Source organism: Nymphaea colorata, chromosome 5 (genome assembly GCF_008831285.2).
Source record: "Nymphaea colorata isolate Beijing-Zhang1983 chromosome 5, ASM883128v2, whole genome shotgun sequence".
Taxonomy (NCBI): Eukaryota; Viridiplantae; Streptophyta; class Magnoliopsida; order Nymphaeales; family Nymphaeaceae; genus Nymphaea; species Nymphaea colorata.
In genome coordinates, this window is record NC_045142.1 from 10,392,947 (window position 1) to 10,408,501 (window position 15,555).

General features: G+C 39.5%; 1 protein-coding gene across 2 annotated transcripts; it reads right to left on the reverse strand.

The window, feature by feature from the left end:
• Positions 1-6,933: 6,933 nt before the first annotated feature.
• Positions 6,934-12,052, reverse strand: LOC116254751 (uncharacterized). Of its 2 annotated transcripts, none has more exons than XM_050077987.1 (3): positions 11,208-12,052; positions 8,236-8,535; positions 6,934-7,464 (listed from the first exon to the last, which is right to left on the reverse strand). In XM_050077987.1, the coding sequence occupies exons 1-3, from the start codon at positions 11,788-11,790 to the stop codon at positions 7,268-7,270; spliced, it is 1,080 nt and encodes a 359-aa protein (XP_049933944.1). In that variant the 5' UTR covers positions 11,791-12,052; the 3' UTR covers positions 6,934-7,267. The 2 variants fall into 2 exon arrangements, with proteins under 2 accessions (XP_049933944.1, XP_031486172.1); XM_031630312.2 differs by having other exon boundaries at positions 8,095-8,535; positions 11,208-12,049.
• Between the last annotated feature and the right edge of the window lie 3,503 nt (positions 12,053-15,555).

A 15,555-nucleotide genomic window follows, 5' to 3' on the forward strand; every position in this document is an offset into this window, starting at 1 on the left:
ATTACATTTTCCCTAGCTTTTACCAAGAAAACACTAACCAAAGGTGGGGTTGGCTTTCTTTGGGACCATGATGTCGTTGTCTACAAAAAGAAAGGCGGGGTTTCCTTTTAATTATATTATATTTTTTAATGGAACATCTTTGTCAAAAGTTTTAGATGGCGGGCTCGTTGAGAGGATCTAATTGAATTATTTCATCGTCACAGGTAAAATGACATAACAAGAAACTTACTTTTAAACGAGTTATATATTAACCCATAAGCTAAAAAGCCATGAAAGTGTCTGGGAGAGAAAACATCTTCCATGTTGTGCCATTAATATGGGAAAGCATGTTCCCATATCTTATATAGGTGAGGTATTTTATCTTATATAGGTGAGGTATTTTTATAGTTTCAAAGTAAGAAAAAATTTTCCAAGTTCTACTTTTTGTCTTTAGCAGGGCGAGATCTTTCGTTTAACTAACAAGAGGATTTTAATAATAATTTTCAGCCCTAACACAAGATTTCTTATAGGGGTCAAAACGTATAGTGTGACGGTGCCAACAAAATTTTCATTGCAGGAGCCCGAAACTATAGTTTCAAAATTTTAATGGAGGCCAAAAGAGTATATAAAGTATACAAAGCTTACATATATATGTGATAATTGTTTGCAAAACATAAGGGGTTATATCTTATGACATAATATGCAAGGGACGTGCTCCAAAAGGGTTGGCTGATTCCAATTACACATAAATCGGCTTTGGAAGATAAGCAAAACAATAAAAGGTACAACCACTTTTTTGCAATTAAAGTTAATGAGGAGCTTATAATTGGATTTTTTTTTTTAATAATTCTTTGCTTTGAAGGTAGAGGATGGTGTTAGGTTTGATGTCCAAATTATGGGGTTAGGTGAGAGCTTCGGAAGCGGCCTACGCAATTGGTGACGAAGGTTTCCCGTCACCTTCTCTTCTCACGTGTGCGTGTTCACAATTAGTTGGAAGAATTTTTGTCCATGTAAAATCCCCAAAATACCCCTTTGTCGAAGGACCGGACCTTGTTTGGATCTTTGAGTTTCTAATGCAAATGTAAATAGGTTTTGAGTCACATGAGTTATTGACAAATTATAGCTTGGGTGCTACTCTTTTAAACTATAAAAATACTACGATAATTATGAAAATGCTTCAGACCGGATGACATTAGAGGTGAAGACTGTATGACGGGTCGCATGATCCACATCTAGATTCAAATAAAAAAAAAAAGGCTTGGGGCAGTTCGGTCTAATTAAATATCCAATTTGAATGACGAGAGGTGACGTCGGCGGTGGATGCGGACATAACAGTGAGGTCAAACCCATGGAGTCGCGCACCTAATCATCGTTATCTCTCTAGTGACGACAAAAATTAATTAAGAATGCTGGTTGTTTTGTTTTTTCATTAACACTGTTCCCACGCAATCGGATTCGCACTAAACAGTCTCTTTCATTTTTTTTTTCTCCGCAACTTCTTGAAATTTAGTGCTTTCAGATGTTTGGACGCATCCAATCATCCATTGATTTGTTTGTACATTTTTTTTTTCTTTCCACCGTTGGTTACTATGGACATAGTGTTAAAATTTCGTTTTTAATCTAGAAATAATTATAGGATGAATTTTTAGGTTCGGCCTCTTGATTTGATGAATCTCAATTTAATCCTTAGTAAGTTTTGGCTTTAATTTTAAAAAAAGTTAGGAACCAAGACAACCATTTATTTAATAACCTTTTATCAGCTGCTCTCGAAATCTTCAATACGAAACTAAATTTTTAGAGTGTTACAAAAATAACAAAATCTTTTGAGACTAGAACAAACTCAAAAATTTTTTTAATAGGAATTCTATTATTTTTTAAGCTGAGAGACTAGATTTTCTATCTTTTATCTGCATTGAATCTGATCCAGTCTATTTTTAATGTAATGACTTTGCTTTTTGTCATATCAGGTTCGATTTGTGTTCCACAACAGAGTCGTTTTGTTTGAATTCCAATGGACTTTTTATAGCAAAGAAGACCCGTTATCTAGGGTTTCTTGTAAAGTCCATTGCCTTGGAGACGGTAGTATAACACGGCCTGCTCTTCTGTACTTTTTGCAATATAGTACTTATCGCCTTCATGATATTTGCAGAAACAGGCACCAAAGGCACCCGCATGCCTTGATATTCGCATTTTTTGAGACATTCACACAAATAACTTTTACATGTAATTCTGGTGCCTAAATCTCAAACAATCAATTTAAAAACATGCTATTTTATTGTCTATATGTAAGGAGTGTCGATAGATTGGATTCGAATCTGAAATATTATTTACCAAATTTATTGAGATGTCATTTCTTAAGTCAGAATCCGACCATTATAAAAAATTTTCCATATACAACCTTTTTTTTTTAAATTGGTTTGGTTTCATAAAAGATTTAATTTTTTCTTAAATTTGCATTTATATCTAGATGAATTTTTTTAAGTAAAAAAAACAATACTCATTTCATAATGTAATTTTATCCCACCAAATGGGCTGGTAATAGTTTTCATTTCGAGCTTTCTAAATGCCAACTTTCTATACTACAAAAAGGTGGAATACTAGTAAGGTTGGGCACTGGGCTGAGCCGCTGCTGGGTACCGGCCTGACTCAGGCCCAAGCCAGAGCCAGGGAAAAAGGGACCCGGGTCGGCCCATAAGCCCGATTCTTTAACTGTATTGAGTTTTAATTATTTTAACGTAAGCTAAATGGAGACTGAAATGCAAATAACATAAAATATGGATAGTAATTTGCAAGGTCAAGGAATGCGCTTAGACTGGGCGAAGGCCCACCGCGGTGTGGACTCTGACTGCACCCTGTGGGTCCGGGGTTGGTGTGCCGTTGTTGACCCACTTGGTGTCGTTTGACCAGCCGCACCTGTTGACTGACCAGAGCCACTAAGCTCATGTGCTGGATAGCACAAGCCTCCTCACGTAAAACACATATGAGGATTCTTTACCCGAAACCGACCCGTTATTCAACTTAAATGCACTTTGGATCTGGATTTGGATTTGATAAGCCTGAATTCATTCAGAGTCAGTTCCGATCTCCGTCATTCTTTACAACTCAATTCCCCATGTCCCTCTTAACATTTGGCAAAACGATACGGCATTGAGACCGATACGGTCAACATTGACTACAAGTGTCAAGATACACTAAAATAAACCGTAGAACAGGGAACAATTTTTTTGTATATGCTATAAATTTGAGCGCTTATACCTTGCCTCTTCACTCTTATGGATCGTGATGATAATAATGATATATATATATTATTAATAATAAAAAATATTTTGTAAAGGTTATCGGGCCAAATCAGGCCCCCGTCTGGCTGATCCGGGCCTGGGCTCGGCCCGCACTGGCCCGGGTAGCAGGCCCCCACTGGCAGCCCGGCCCGGCGCCCACCCTAACAACCTTTCATTACTTTATCTATCAGAATGAATGATATACAACAATTCATATAGTCAATCGGATCTCTATACAAACCAAACAATATAATATTATATCAGTAACAAAAATTTTACATGTATTTTTCAAATTTTCTTAATTAGCTTATATAAAAGTTTTGAAAAATTGTATTCCAGCTCTTATTAAAATTTTGAAACTATCTTTGAAATTTTTTTGGCTCCGTCCCTACAGTCGACAGTCGTGTCTGTGTGACACCAACTGCCAAGTGCTGACAATGTGGAGGTCAAAGGATGGTAGTTGGTGGGTTGAACGAGCCACTCCTTGTTGTTTGTCTTCAGCCATGACCGGCAGGGGCAGGGGCTTTGGCTTAAAATTTCAGCAACATGTATTTTTAAAAATTTTCAATTAACCTACAGAAAAGTTTTGAAAAATTGTATTTCGGTTCCTATTAAAATTTTGAAACTATAGTCCCTCCATGAAAAATTTCTAGCTCCGCATTTGCCGGTGTGTTTGTATGACATAAACTGCGAGGTGCTTATAATGTGAGGGTCAAACTATAGTGGTTGGTGAGTTGAATGAGCCCATCCTTCTTGCCTGTCTTCACACATGATTGGCAGGGCCTTCCCTTAAAATTTCAGTAACAAAAATTTTACATATACTTTTAAAAGATTTCAGTTAGTATATATAAAAGTTTTGAAAAAATTGTAAAAATTTTGAAACTATAATCCCCTTTTCTAGTAAAAGATTTCTGACTCAACCATGATTGGTTGACAGAGGCCTTGGCCCTCCCTCAAAATTTTAGTAACAAGAACTTTACATATATTTTATAAACATTTTCAATTAGCCTAGATAAAAGTTTTGAAATATTGTATTTTGGTCCGTGTCAAAATTTTAAAACTATAGTCCCCTGATATCATATCAGGCTAGATATCCCATTGATACGATGCATATTGATATACCAACATAAATTAATATTTAATATCAAGCTCTCAGCATTACTTGTGTGACAGGCTGGTGTGATGCATATCTACTGATACAGGCCAATATAGACCAATACTCTCACCAGACTCTCTCTCTAAAAGGAGACAAAACTGGGCGATTCCATTTCCACCACGTCTGCGAGACAAAGAGTAAACACTTTCCACGTTCATCACTCATCGTCTTCATTCTCTATAAAACATTTGCACCATAAATAATGTGACCAAATATATCAACCAACAACGAACGTGATGAACATGAACCAGTCGGCATTCGCCACATAAAAGTTTGAGGTGCTTTCTTAAAGTAGTGGCGAAGCCAGAAACTTAACTAAAAAACCCGTAGATCTTAAGGGGCTCCACTACATATAAATGAACTTTTTCAAAGCACCAATATGAAAGTAAAGAGTTTTTTGTGAGCCAGCCTAGCCTGTATGTGGCTCCGCCATTGCTTAAAAACATAAAAAATGAGGGTGCCCTCAACGTGCATTTTCTCTGGCTCTAGGTGTGACAGATTGACAAGAAAAGTGACGCTGATTATCAAGAAAGTAAGTTTGATGTATGTTCCACAGAAGCTATGTTCCCTATGCATGAGATGCTTAGGTTTGAGCTCTACCATCTCTAGATGGTTTAATATTGCAAACAGTATGTCCTTAATTTTGTTTTTTTATTTCAGTCAAAATGTCAAAGAAAAATCTACAAATCTACTGATAATAAAAAAAGACACTTAATTTTTTGACTCCAAGAGCGATTTGCATATAGAACAGCGCTTAATCTATGTTTGAGTTACAATTAAAACTAGATTTGTGGAAAACCAGATTTTTACAACATGCAGTTTTTAGAAGAGAGTGAATGACTCCACCCCACTGAAAAAAAAGTGGGTTATTGAAGTTTTCTTTCTGTCTTTTCACTCGAACACACAGACCAAGTTTTAAAAACTGGTTAAAAAAAACTAGCTAGTAAAAAACTTTTTGATGATCAGATAAACTTTCTACTCTTTGTGTTTCAAACACAATATTGTTAAGCTAGTAAAAAACTATTACCATGTAAAGGATATCACAAATTGTACCAAAATCTTTGTAAATACACAATGTCCTTTTTGCTTAACTTTCAAGATAAATAAAATAAAAAGCATGCACCTCTGCTAATTCAGACATCTAATGACTAATTTGGATATAATTAACTGTGTTAACTATGACAAGCTTCTGTTCCTTATTTCTTGTGTGTTTTGTGCACACTTTATTCTATATGCTTCTTTCAACTTTTCTTTTGTAAGGTCTGGGAGGCGGGTGAAGTCGTGAAGCTCTTGCATTTGTAAAGCATACATACAGATTTTCAGGGCTACCTCTGTTCGCGACATATTTTACAAGCTTAAAAGTCACTTTACATGTTTGAATATTTCCTGTTGAACCGTCATATTTGTTGAGATTAATTCAAATTTTATGTCTATACTGCATGCCAACTTCAATTCGGGTTGTTAAGAAGATTCCACTTTAAGAAATCCAACAAGTTAGTTTCATATCTCCTACTGTCGCAGGTCATTGCAGGTCAGCTCATCTTTTCTTGTGGGAGCCCACTTGTTTTAGAACTTTTCCTTACCAGGGAAAGCCTTTTCACTTCTAGGTGAGCAGAAGAGACCCACCACCTGGTGAGCCGAAGCTTCTATTGAACCCCTTGTTCCTATAGGGAACAGCGCTTGCTTTCAATGTGTTGGGGTATCATCCTTACTGCACTTCAACTTGCATGTCACTGACCTCTTTTTACAGTATAGGAGGTTGACACCCTTAATACTCAAAATGAATATTGTCTGCTTACCAACCCCACCCTAAGCCATTGGGCCAACCCCCTCAGAGAAGGGGAAGCCCTTTCACTTGAAAGCATACAGACAAGCCACAAAAAATATAGTTATTTGAGATAAGAAAAACTACTGCCTCTGTCATGTCTCCTCAAGGAGATTTGGTACACTAGCTCGGAACAGTAGCTGGTAGGTAGTCATCGGTTTGAGTGGCATGCACATCAACTCCTCTTATGCTAGTGGAATGAGGAGCAGTATACTAATTGACATGCATTAAGAGTCATACACCAGGCATTGGCACAGCCTTGGAACTTAAGGGCATAGAGAAGGAAAAGGCTTTGACTTTCACTCGAATAGTACCATCACAAAACTGCCTCCATTATGGTCAGTGAGCGCATGGAAATGCACTTAGGAAATGTTGGTCCAAGAGAGGTTGGTGAATGGAATGAGACCAGGGACGCATATTCTTTGGGATCAAGAACCCTATTAAACCAAGTATTAGTAGTAGACCAGATGCTGAATGTAAACCGGTTTTAGGTGGAAGCTCATGATTACTGAATCTGACTAATTATTTGAGAAAGAGTTAGACATCCATCCAGTTTAGATGGAAAGCCTAAAGCAAAACCTGAATCGTATTGCTAATGATCATGTTAAGTTTTCTTTACCAAGCAAGCAGATTTATCTAACCCGTTCACAGTCCTCAGTGGAACTCTTATCAGAAAGACTCATCATTAACTGGGTAGTGACTAACTCAGGTCTTGCCATTGTTCAACGCTTATCAGAAAAGACCACACCACTTTTTATCTTTCCATTGTGTAAGCACCATGATAACAGACAAGGCAGTAACCACTTAGAAGCTCAGAATAGCTGGGCCTGAGTGGCTGGGGTAAACTTGCCGATTCCTACAAGTAACCACCACCAGACAGCTTTATTGCCAAGTTGGCAAGTTTGACTACTGCTGCACAAACTGAAGCATTTTAAAGCAGTGATTTCACCTACACCTGTTACTGCACATCCCAGCGACCTGTAGAAGTTCGCCAAGGAATTCTGAGCATCGTGAGAACTGGCAATCGGTTTAAGATTTTGTTATGGACTCTGGCTTGCTTGAGCCTGCACTAGACTGCTTTGCGGTGGCCAACGATGGCTTTGTAGCTCCATGTGGGAGATATGAATATGTCAGGAAGCAAGCGCCAATGACAAACGATAATCCAACACAACCCCATACAAGTCTCTTTCTCCTCTTTCTCCAACGTTTAAGCCTGCGAGTTGCTTCTGCAGAAAGAAATAAAAAGGATCAGTTAACAAGCCAACAAGCACTACCTGGTTAACAAAAATTTCCTGCCATGTCTAAAAATCTCATATAGGAGAGCAAATTTACCTTGTTCAATACAAATATACTAACAAATTCAATAGGGAGAAAAATCAGTCAGGATGTGTAAACCACGAGTGTGCAAGATATATGCAAATATGCATGACAAGTACCCACAAGTATCATGACACCAGTCACCAGATTAATAGGATTAAGGTGTTTGAAATGAAGCATGTTATGGGTTCTATTTCTGGGCATCCTCTCAGCCATTGGAAGGCCAAACCAGTGGAGTCACTTAACCCCCAATGGGCAATGCAAAAGATACCAGGATGGTTCACAGAGCACAATAATCAGAAAAGAACATTAAGAATGTGAACTTCTCCTTGAGAAATTTGAGTTGAATGAGACTTCTGTTTCTCACCTTGTAAGAGAAACAGAAAAGCATGACAAAAAATAAACTACAACCTTCCTTCTTTTTTTTTTTTTTTTTACCTGAGTAGACACTGGCCCATTCTTGTTGTAATAAGAGACCTTATTTGGAGAACATGAAGCTGCATATAGGGCACAGTGACTACCGAGACAGTAAAACATACCTATATTTTGCAAGTTTCTCTGAGTTATTTCACGATTTACAGTTTCATAATACTGCAGCTTATCATGAAGCCTTGCAATTTCAACATTTTTTGCGTTAATAACAGCCTCTGCTCTTGCTTCAGCTTCAGCACGAGCCTGACCTCTGCCAATAGCTTCAGCCACAAACCGTGCAATAGCAACTTCCTGGGACAGTGCGTAACCACCTTCGTCCTCTTGAACTAAGTTGCTGGACTCGTCAAGCATAGGTAATGAAAGACCAATTTGAGACAACTGCTTTGAAATCCTTTCCCACTGCTCATGCATATTCTGAACAGCTTCTTCTGCCCTTTTCCGCCTTTCAGTTTCCAACAGCAGATCCATCTTAAGAAAATCAAGGTCAGCCTGCAGACTGGAACGATAGAAAGGGGAACCTTGAGAGGATAAGCCATCACGCCAAAAATCTGTCAAGACACATGATAGAATAAAGCAGCGAATTGAGATTATATTATGAAAACGCTGTTCCTCAAATGCCAGTAAAAGAAACCACTTGCAGAAAAGTTAAGACGTATGGTAAAGTCATTTTATAGCGCTGATGCCACCTGCAGATAAGCTAACAGCTGAGTTAGCTCAGGCTGTTGATTGTTAATCCGTATTACCAACTTTATTCCATTTCCAGTTTGAGGAAATAAATCAGAAATAATGTCAAGCATGAGGGCACAAGAACTATGCTGAAAGTTTACAGGAAGTGATCTTTAGAAGCGTGGGTTGCATAAGGGTGGTTGTTGGGGTTTGAGAGGCTACAGATATCTCATGACAGAGTAGTTAGGCAGTGTGCCTTATCTGGAAATGTTACTTATATATATATGACAAAAAAGCATTCATACATTTCATGATGCTTTGCAAAATATACATATTTGATAATGACTCATATATTGTTTCGTGGGTGCATTACTTGGATATAGGGCTTATAGTTTCAAGCAAAGTGCTTCCAAAATGTGGAAGCAAACAAGCTTCTTTGCAAATGAAATGTCATAAACCAGGGAAACAAGTCAAATGCTAACTTGAATATTCTAACACTAATAAAAACTTGCTTTATCTAGTTCTATCATATCCAGGTTTGTGAGGCAACATGTTAGTTTACAATTTCTGAAGCATTTGAAAGGGGCATTGTACCCATGTAGATAAGACCTACGAAGGTAGCTTTCAAAATCAAATAAGTTCCAAGTTGCAAGCTACTAAGATCACCTTCCTAACCATGTCAAGATAGCTGGAACTTATCAGAGAAAGTAGTGGTACCGAGGGGATAATCAACAAATATCACCAAAATACATTTACAAATAGTGAAGTTCAGAAGTATTGTATTTATAATTATTCTCAACGAGGAGAAAAGGTGCATATTCTAAAGCTGAACATGTAGCACCCTATTTTTTATCTTCATTGCATGAGGAAAACATTTCAGAATTCAGCTACTCACCAGAATATCCTTTAACAAGCACAGGTCACCAGCATCCTCGCACCATCTAGCTAAATATTTTCATGCAAAAGTTTAACCTTATTATCTTCCAATTGTAATGACAGTGTGATCACTTCATCCTAATGACAGGCAAAACTAAGTGGAAAGTTGTCTAATGATTTTTGGCAGTTTCCGGAGCTACGATACACACACAGGACCATTCATCTCAATAGAAGGCTAGATGTGTCATTGCAATGGTTACTTAACAGTTTACTGAACATCTCAAGATATTTCAAGATCATGGACTCAGCCAAAAATAGAATATCCATGATCTACGAAATCATGCAAGGACTTCACCAATGAGATCTACTCAAAGGGCCTGCACAATTTCATTTATGAACATAATCTAACAATTGCATTTCAAGCTATATTACTTTAAATGAAGCGATTTGTTTAACTGCATCATGCAACCTAATAGAATAAATTAAGGAAACTAACACCTTGAGTTAATTGATTAGTTCATTCTGCTTCTGTTCCATCTTTATATGCAAAAGATTTCACCAGCAATTGTTGGATCTAGGATTCTTATTGTGAGTCTTAAAATCAGAATATCATAGTCCATGTATATTGTAGTCAGCACTCACTTTGTTTTTCTTTTTTTTTTTTTGAAAATGTAGGCCTCTAAAACAACGATTCTTAAGCAAAACATGAACATGAGGATTTGATTCTTCATTTCTCGAACATGACCCTGGCAAGCTGGTTTCCCTTGCTCAGAATTCACTGGACTAATATTAGTTGATTCAGCTTTGATGTCCTGTACAGAAGTATACTGCATCTTCTGGCTTTCTTATTTAACTGAATACGGAGGGCAAAATGGGGGTTAGATAGACTAAAAGTCCAGTAAGAGTAGTCATGAGTGGCCCATGTTCCCCATGCTGGGCATGAATATGAATATTCTCAATGTTTTATAAATGAAGGGGCAGAAAGAGTGCATTATAGGAGAGAAAACAAACCTTCATTTCTAAGAAAAAGTTGATTTGTCATGTAACTACCTATTTACAAATGCTTGGGAAGGTACATTTCCTTGTAAATATGAAAGTATACCTGCAGTTCAAGTCTATTCATCAGGACTAGAAATAGAAAACCTTAGCGTCATTCATCAATACCATAAGTAGCAACAAATTATGATAGCACAGGTCCACGGATAACCATACAAATTTCAGCTCTGTGATGTCATGACTCCCATGTGGACTGAGCTGAATCTGTGTGTTTCACGAAAAGATAGTTTATTGTAATGTACAATCTTCAAGTCCAACAAGTAGACATTATTTTACCTCGAAGCTGGAAAAACCGAAAAAGAGCCGAAAAAGATTTTCGGGAAAGGTTCTCCAGACAAACAAGATGGGAATGGGAACAAGAACAATCTGCTACCAGAATTAGTACCTTCAGGAGTCAAAGCATGCATAAGCCAATGACACTATTTAAAAAAATAAAAACCAACTGCCGTCAAACAAGAAGACAAAAAGGAGAAGGGAACGAACTCAGACACGAATAGTTTATGTGTCGTATTAATTCTATTTCCATCTCAACTTACGTAAACAAAATGCAATACCTAAAGTAAAGTCATTAGGAAAACTAGAGAGAGAGAGACAGAGACAGAAAAAAAGAGAGAAAGATTACCATCACTGGCATCAAAAAACTCGCTTTGACAGTATGGTGTGCGGCCGTCATCCTCCTCCATCTCCTCTCTCCTGTCAATTACGACGACATTGGGCACCCTGGGATCCAAAAATCTGCCGGTTTCCGCTCCTTCATCCACACTAATCTCCACATTTTTCCACAAATCATCACCACCACCATCGCTGCACCTCCTTAAAACCTCAGTCTGAACCTCCTCCATTGAGTCCGGCTCGCCATTACCCAAAGCTACTTCTCCGCCATACCCTGCCGGTTCTTCGATTCGGTGAACCAGGATCCCTTCTGTCTGCAGGCGCGGCTTCCGCCGCTTGTAATCGAGGATGTAAGGCGACTGCGAGAAGGAGGACGGTGAATCCGGCACAGGGGTCTGCTCGGGGGTTCTGTAAAGGGCAGGGGAGAAGAAGAGGTGCTGGGGTGGCCTCTTCTCATCACAAATCGAGCTCTTCTTCAAACCATTTTGCGGGAATCCATTTGGGGAGGTGGATTTCGGGCCTCTCTGCATAGTCGATTGAGTTACGGCGGGCGCAAGCAGATTCTCGAGTGCAATGGTTGTGAAAGTAGGCATCCTTATGTCATTGCCTCCACAAGAACGATTGCGTGATTGCAGGGAGATAAAAGGAGGAGCGAGGATCCCTTTGCCGTGTATCTATGGGTAAAATCTCCAGTAGTTGAGGAAAAACTACAAAGGGTGCAGAGGAAGGCAGAGGATGAAGCTTCCGTGGTAGAAGGGAAGTGGAATACTTGCATCAGAGATGGGATCCATGAAGAACCCACAAAGAGACAGAGAGGCTTGAATTCATGGACACGAGGAGGAGATGACAAGTGGAGAGGACGGTTGCGGTGGTCGTTAGGTGCCTTTTCCGCCCGAGTTCTGGGAAATCTTGCATGACAGGGACACGAAAATTAGACCTACGCATGGTTTTCTTCCTTGATCCAATTTCTAATGTACCTAAATTAAGGTTCTGCATCAACCTACAAGAGAGAGCCCGACTTGAGTTAAAGGGTTGGATCTGTTCTTTCACCTCGCCTCCAATTTGCTGAATACATCTGATTAAAATACTTTTTCTAATAACAATAAAAATAATATAATAATAGCTCAATGATAATATCGTATCAAATTTGATTTGTTTGATGAATATAACTTCCAGGAGTATATCCAAACCTTATATATGTGTATATATAAGGTTCAGTGCTTGTGTGCGGCCCTAATTTCAGGAGTATATCCAAACCCTTAGCTGTTGACTGCCCAAAATACTCGTTTGACACTAGAACTTATGTGGAAAATTTGTTGCCCAAAGCCCCAAGTGTAGAAGAACTGCACAACTTCGAAGCATTTTTTTCTATATTTATTAGAGAGAAACGGCCTTCAGCATGAAAATCTTAAAATCACACCCTTATACCTTCATAATTTTGACTTGCTTTGGTTTATATATGGTTATAGATATATCGTTCAACTCGAGTGTTGCACTTGTTACTGTTTATAGATTTAAAAAATAATACACCTAAACATGACAATGACAGTAAGATTTGAACCCTGAATCATTTATGAGCCACATTTTCGTCCGGTTACACTATGCTCTTGAGGCAAGTTTGAAACACTTTTCTCCTGCAAAATATACAGAGACCTGACTGGCCCAACCTTATATATGAGTATATATATAAAGGAATTTGAGATTATCTGGTGTTTGATCTGTCTTTGAATTTGATCAATCAGGTTCGGCCAAAAGAGTTGAATCTGATTTATCAATTGAATTTGGATTTCTATAGGATATTCTTATTGACTAATCTAATGGTCTACTACCCAAATTCGGTTTATGGGTAAAATTTGATGCTCATGTTGTTTGAACCAGCAACCGACACCAGCCACTAGGCCAAGCCAGTGCACCAAACCCTATGAAAAATTTGGAATTAAGTATTGTACTTCATATATTTGGATGCCATTAGTGAAAGATGGTAGCATTACATCGTCATCCGTCTTTATAGAGGTCCTGTTTAGAGAAAGAGTTCAAACCAATGTTGTAGAAACCAATCTCTTAGTCCAATATATTGGCACTGCTTTCCTTACGAGCTTACTCACGACTCTCTCTCTCTCTCTCTAAGTGGCTCATGGACTGCGAGACGGAAGGTGCGACGAAGGAAGCAGAGGAAAGCCCTAATCGAAAGGTGCATGCAGGTCGGAGGGGAACGTGTGGAGCCGTGGAGGGGAGTCCAGCAAGGATGGCAGGGGACGAGTGGAGGCTAGCCCAACAGGGATGGAGTGTGAGACCGAGGAGGAGAGGTAAGCCATAATTAGAAAATGCGTGCAGGCGATGGGGCGCGCGAGGGAAATGGATGGAGGGGCTCTTGGGCGAAGGTGGTGGACATCCAAGAGAAGTCGTGCATGTGTGAAATGGAGGAAGCACAAGTCAGCTTCAAGGGGGAAAACAGATTAATGCGGTGGGAAAAGATTAATGTCAGGAGATGAGGATTAATGCAGTGGAAATAGATTAATGCGGTGGAAACGGTTATGCTATGGATTCAGTTACCTCAACTACCGATTCACCTATAGAATGAATACTGCTACAAGGGCATAGCGAGGGTCCTATGATGAGAATATGTGGAGGAAGATACCTGCTCGGGCAAATGGGAGAAGGTTGGTTTTGCAAGAGTGAAGCTTGAAGTGCCGATCAACTTCCTCCCAGTGTTGTGGGTTTGTCTGGAGTTAGGGGATGGTCGACAAATCTCACAGGAGGTTGTTTATGAGTCCAAGATCTTTTTTTGTGACCTGTGTGGTGCCCTCACCCACACGAGGTCAATGTGTAAGGAACACATAGAGGGAGAGCCAGCTGCAGCTAACCCTTGGTCCAGGGTAAAGATGGCCACCAAAGCTTGGAAGAGGCACCATCGAGAGGCTGGACAATCCTTTGCCAAATAGACCAGGCTAGGTGTTCAAACGGTGAGGAACGAATCGAGGGAGCGGTGAGGGGGAACACACACCAAGTACTAGTACTCGAAAAGGAGCAAACCAAGGGGAAAGGAATGCAAGGCGACAATGGGGGAGGTGCTGCCAAGCATTAAACTATGGAGCCAAGCCTTCGAGTGCTCCTTCCAAAACCTTAACTCCTAACCCTTTTCATGTTTTGGCTAACAATAAGAAGACGAAGGATCTTGTTTTCCCTCTCAGTTTCACCTTTGAATCTGGGAGGTCAGCGATGAGGCTGAACTCTAGTGGGGCTGAGACAAAAAGAACTATAATTCAAAATAAGGTGGTGAGAGGCACTCGCATTAATGGGTATAGACCAAAGAAGCAGAGCCTTCTACCCATTGATACCATTCCCCTTTAGACAAGACTAAGCGAGGGGAAGGAGAAAACAAATGGAATTCAGGGTTGAACGGAAGAGAAGGAAAAAAAGATATGACTTAATCAAGAAGATAAGTTGTGCCTTAGATGAAAAAGAAAAGGACAAACAACCAGGGGAAATGGAAGTGGCTATGGATGGGGGGGATGGAGAGAAGTCGGCGATGCGCTGATGAAACTAACTTGTTGGAACATGAGGGGGGCTGCACGACGGGCAGCCCAACAAGACCTCGTAAACCTTTGCAAGTCTGAAAGGCCTATGATCTGCTTTCTCCTTGATGCGCAAGTTAAAGGAGGTGGTTATCACGAGTGTTGCTCGTCGCTTGAACATAGAAGGGGTGCAGAGGAATAAAAATGGGGAAGATGGGCGAGCTCATATTTTTGGCCTCTGGAACCATGAGCATGTTCATAACCTTGGTTGTAAAAACCAGTGGTGGTTGGCTGGTTATTTCTTCTTTACTAATATGACGCAATTTTTCAGATAGTAGCTGTTTACATGCCTAACAACCCTCTATTGCATAGTGATAGCTTTGCTGAGCTGGGACTTTTTCTTAATGCTCAAGACATTCCTACTTTAATATATGGAAACTTTAATGCTATGCGTAATAACCTCAACAAAACAGGGAAGCCTCCGACTGCTCAAGCTTGTATTGATTTTAATAAGGTCATCCTATCTTCCAATTTGAATGAGCTATGTGACAACCAAAGCAACTATACTTGGTCCAATAGACGCCAGGGTAAGGATAGGATCCTTTACAAACTTGATTGAGGTTTCACTAATTCTGCTTGGGGAAGAAAGACAAATGTTGTTCGTGCTCAATCTACGTCCCCCAAAGCCACTTCAGACCACAAGGTGATCATGGTGAAGATGGAGAGTCACTATGGCAAAGTAGGAATACTAGACGTTTCAGAGTCATAAAACCCTGGCTGCTAACTAGGGAAGTCCGTCATGTTATCAGTGGAGCGTGGGGGGCAGAGGTGCACGGGTGTCCT

What these genes read in the sequence shown, in the direction of transcription:
- LOC116254751 (XM_031630312.2), bottom strand. Translation starts at nt 11,790, where the DNA reads ATGCCTACTTTCACAACCATTGCACTCGAGAATCTGCTTGCGCCCGCC. An exon ending in GTTTTTTGATGCCAGTGATG is followed by an intron (nt 8,536 to 11,207) that starts GTAATCTTTCTC and finishes GTGTCTTGACAG; the next exon opens with ATTTTTGGCGTGATGGCTTA. An exon ending in GAGAAACTTGCAAAATATAG is followed by an intron (nt 7,465 to 8,094) that starts GTATGTTTTACT and finishes TTCTTTCTGCAG; the next exon opens with AAGCAACTCGCAGGCTTAAA.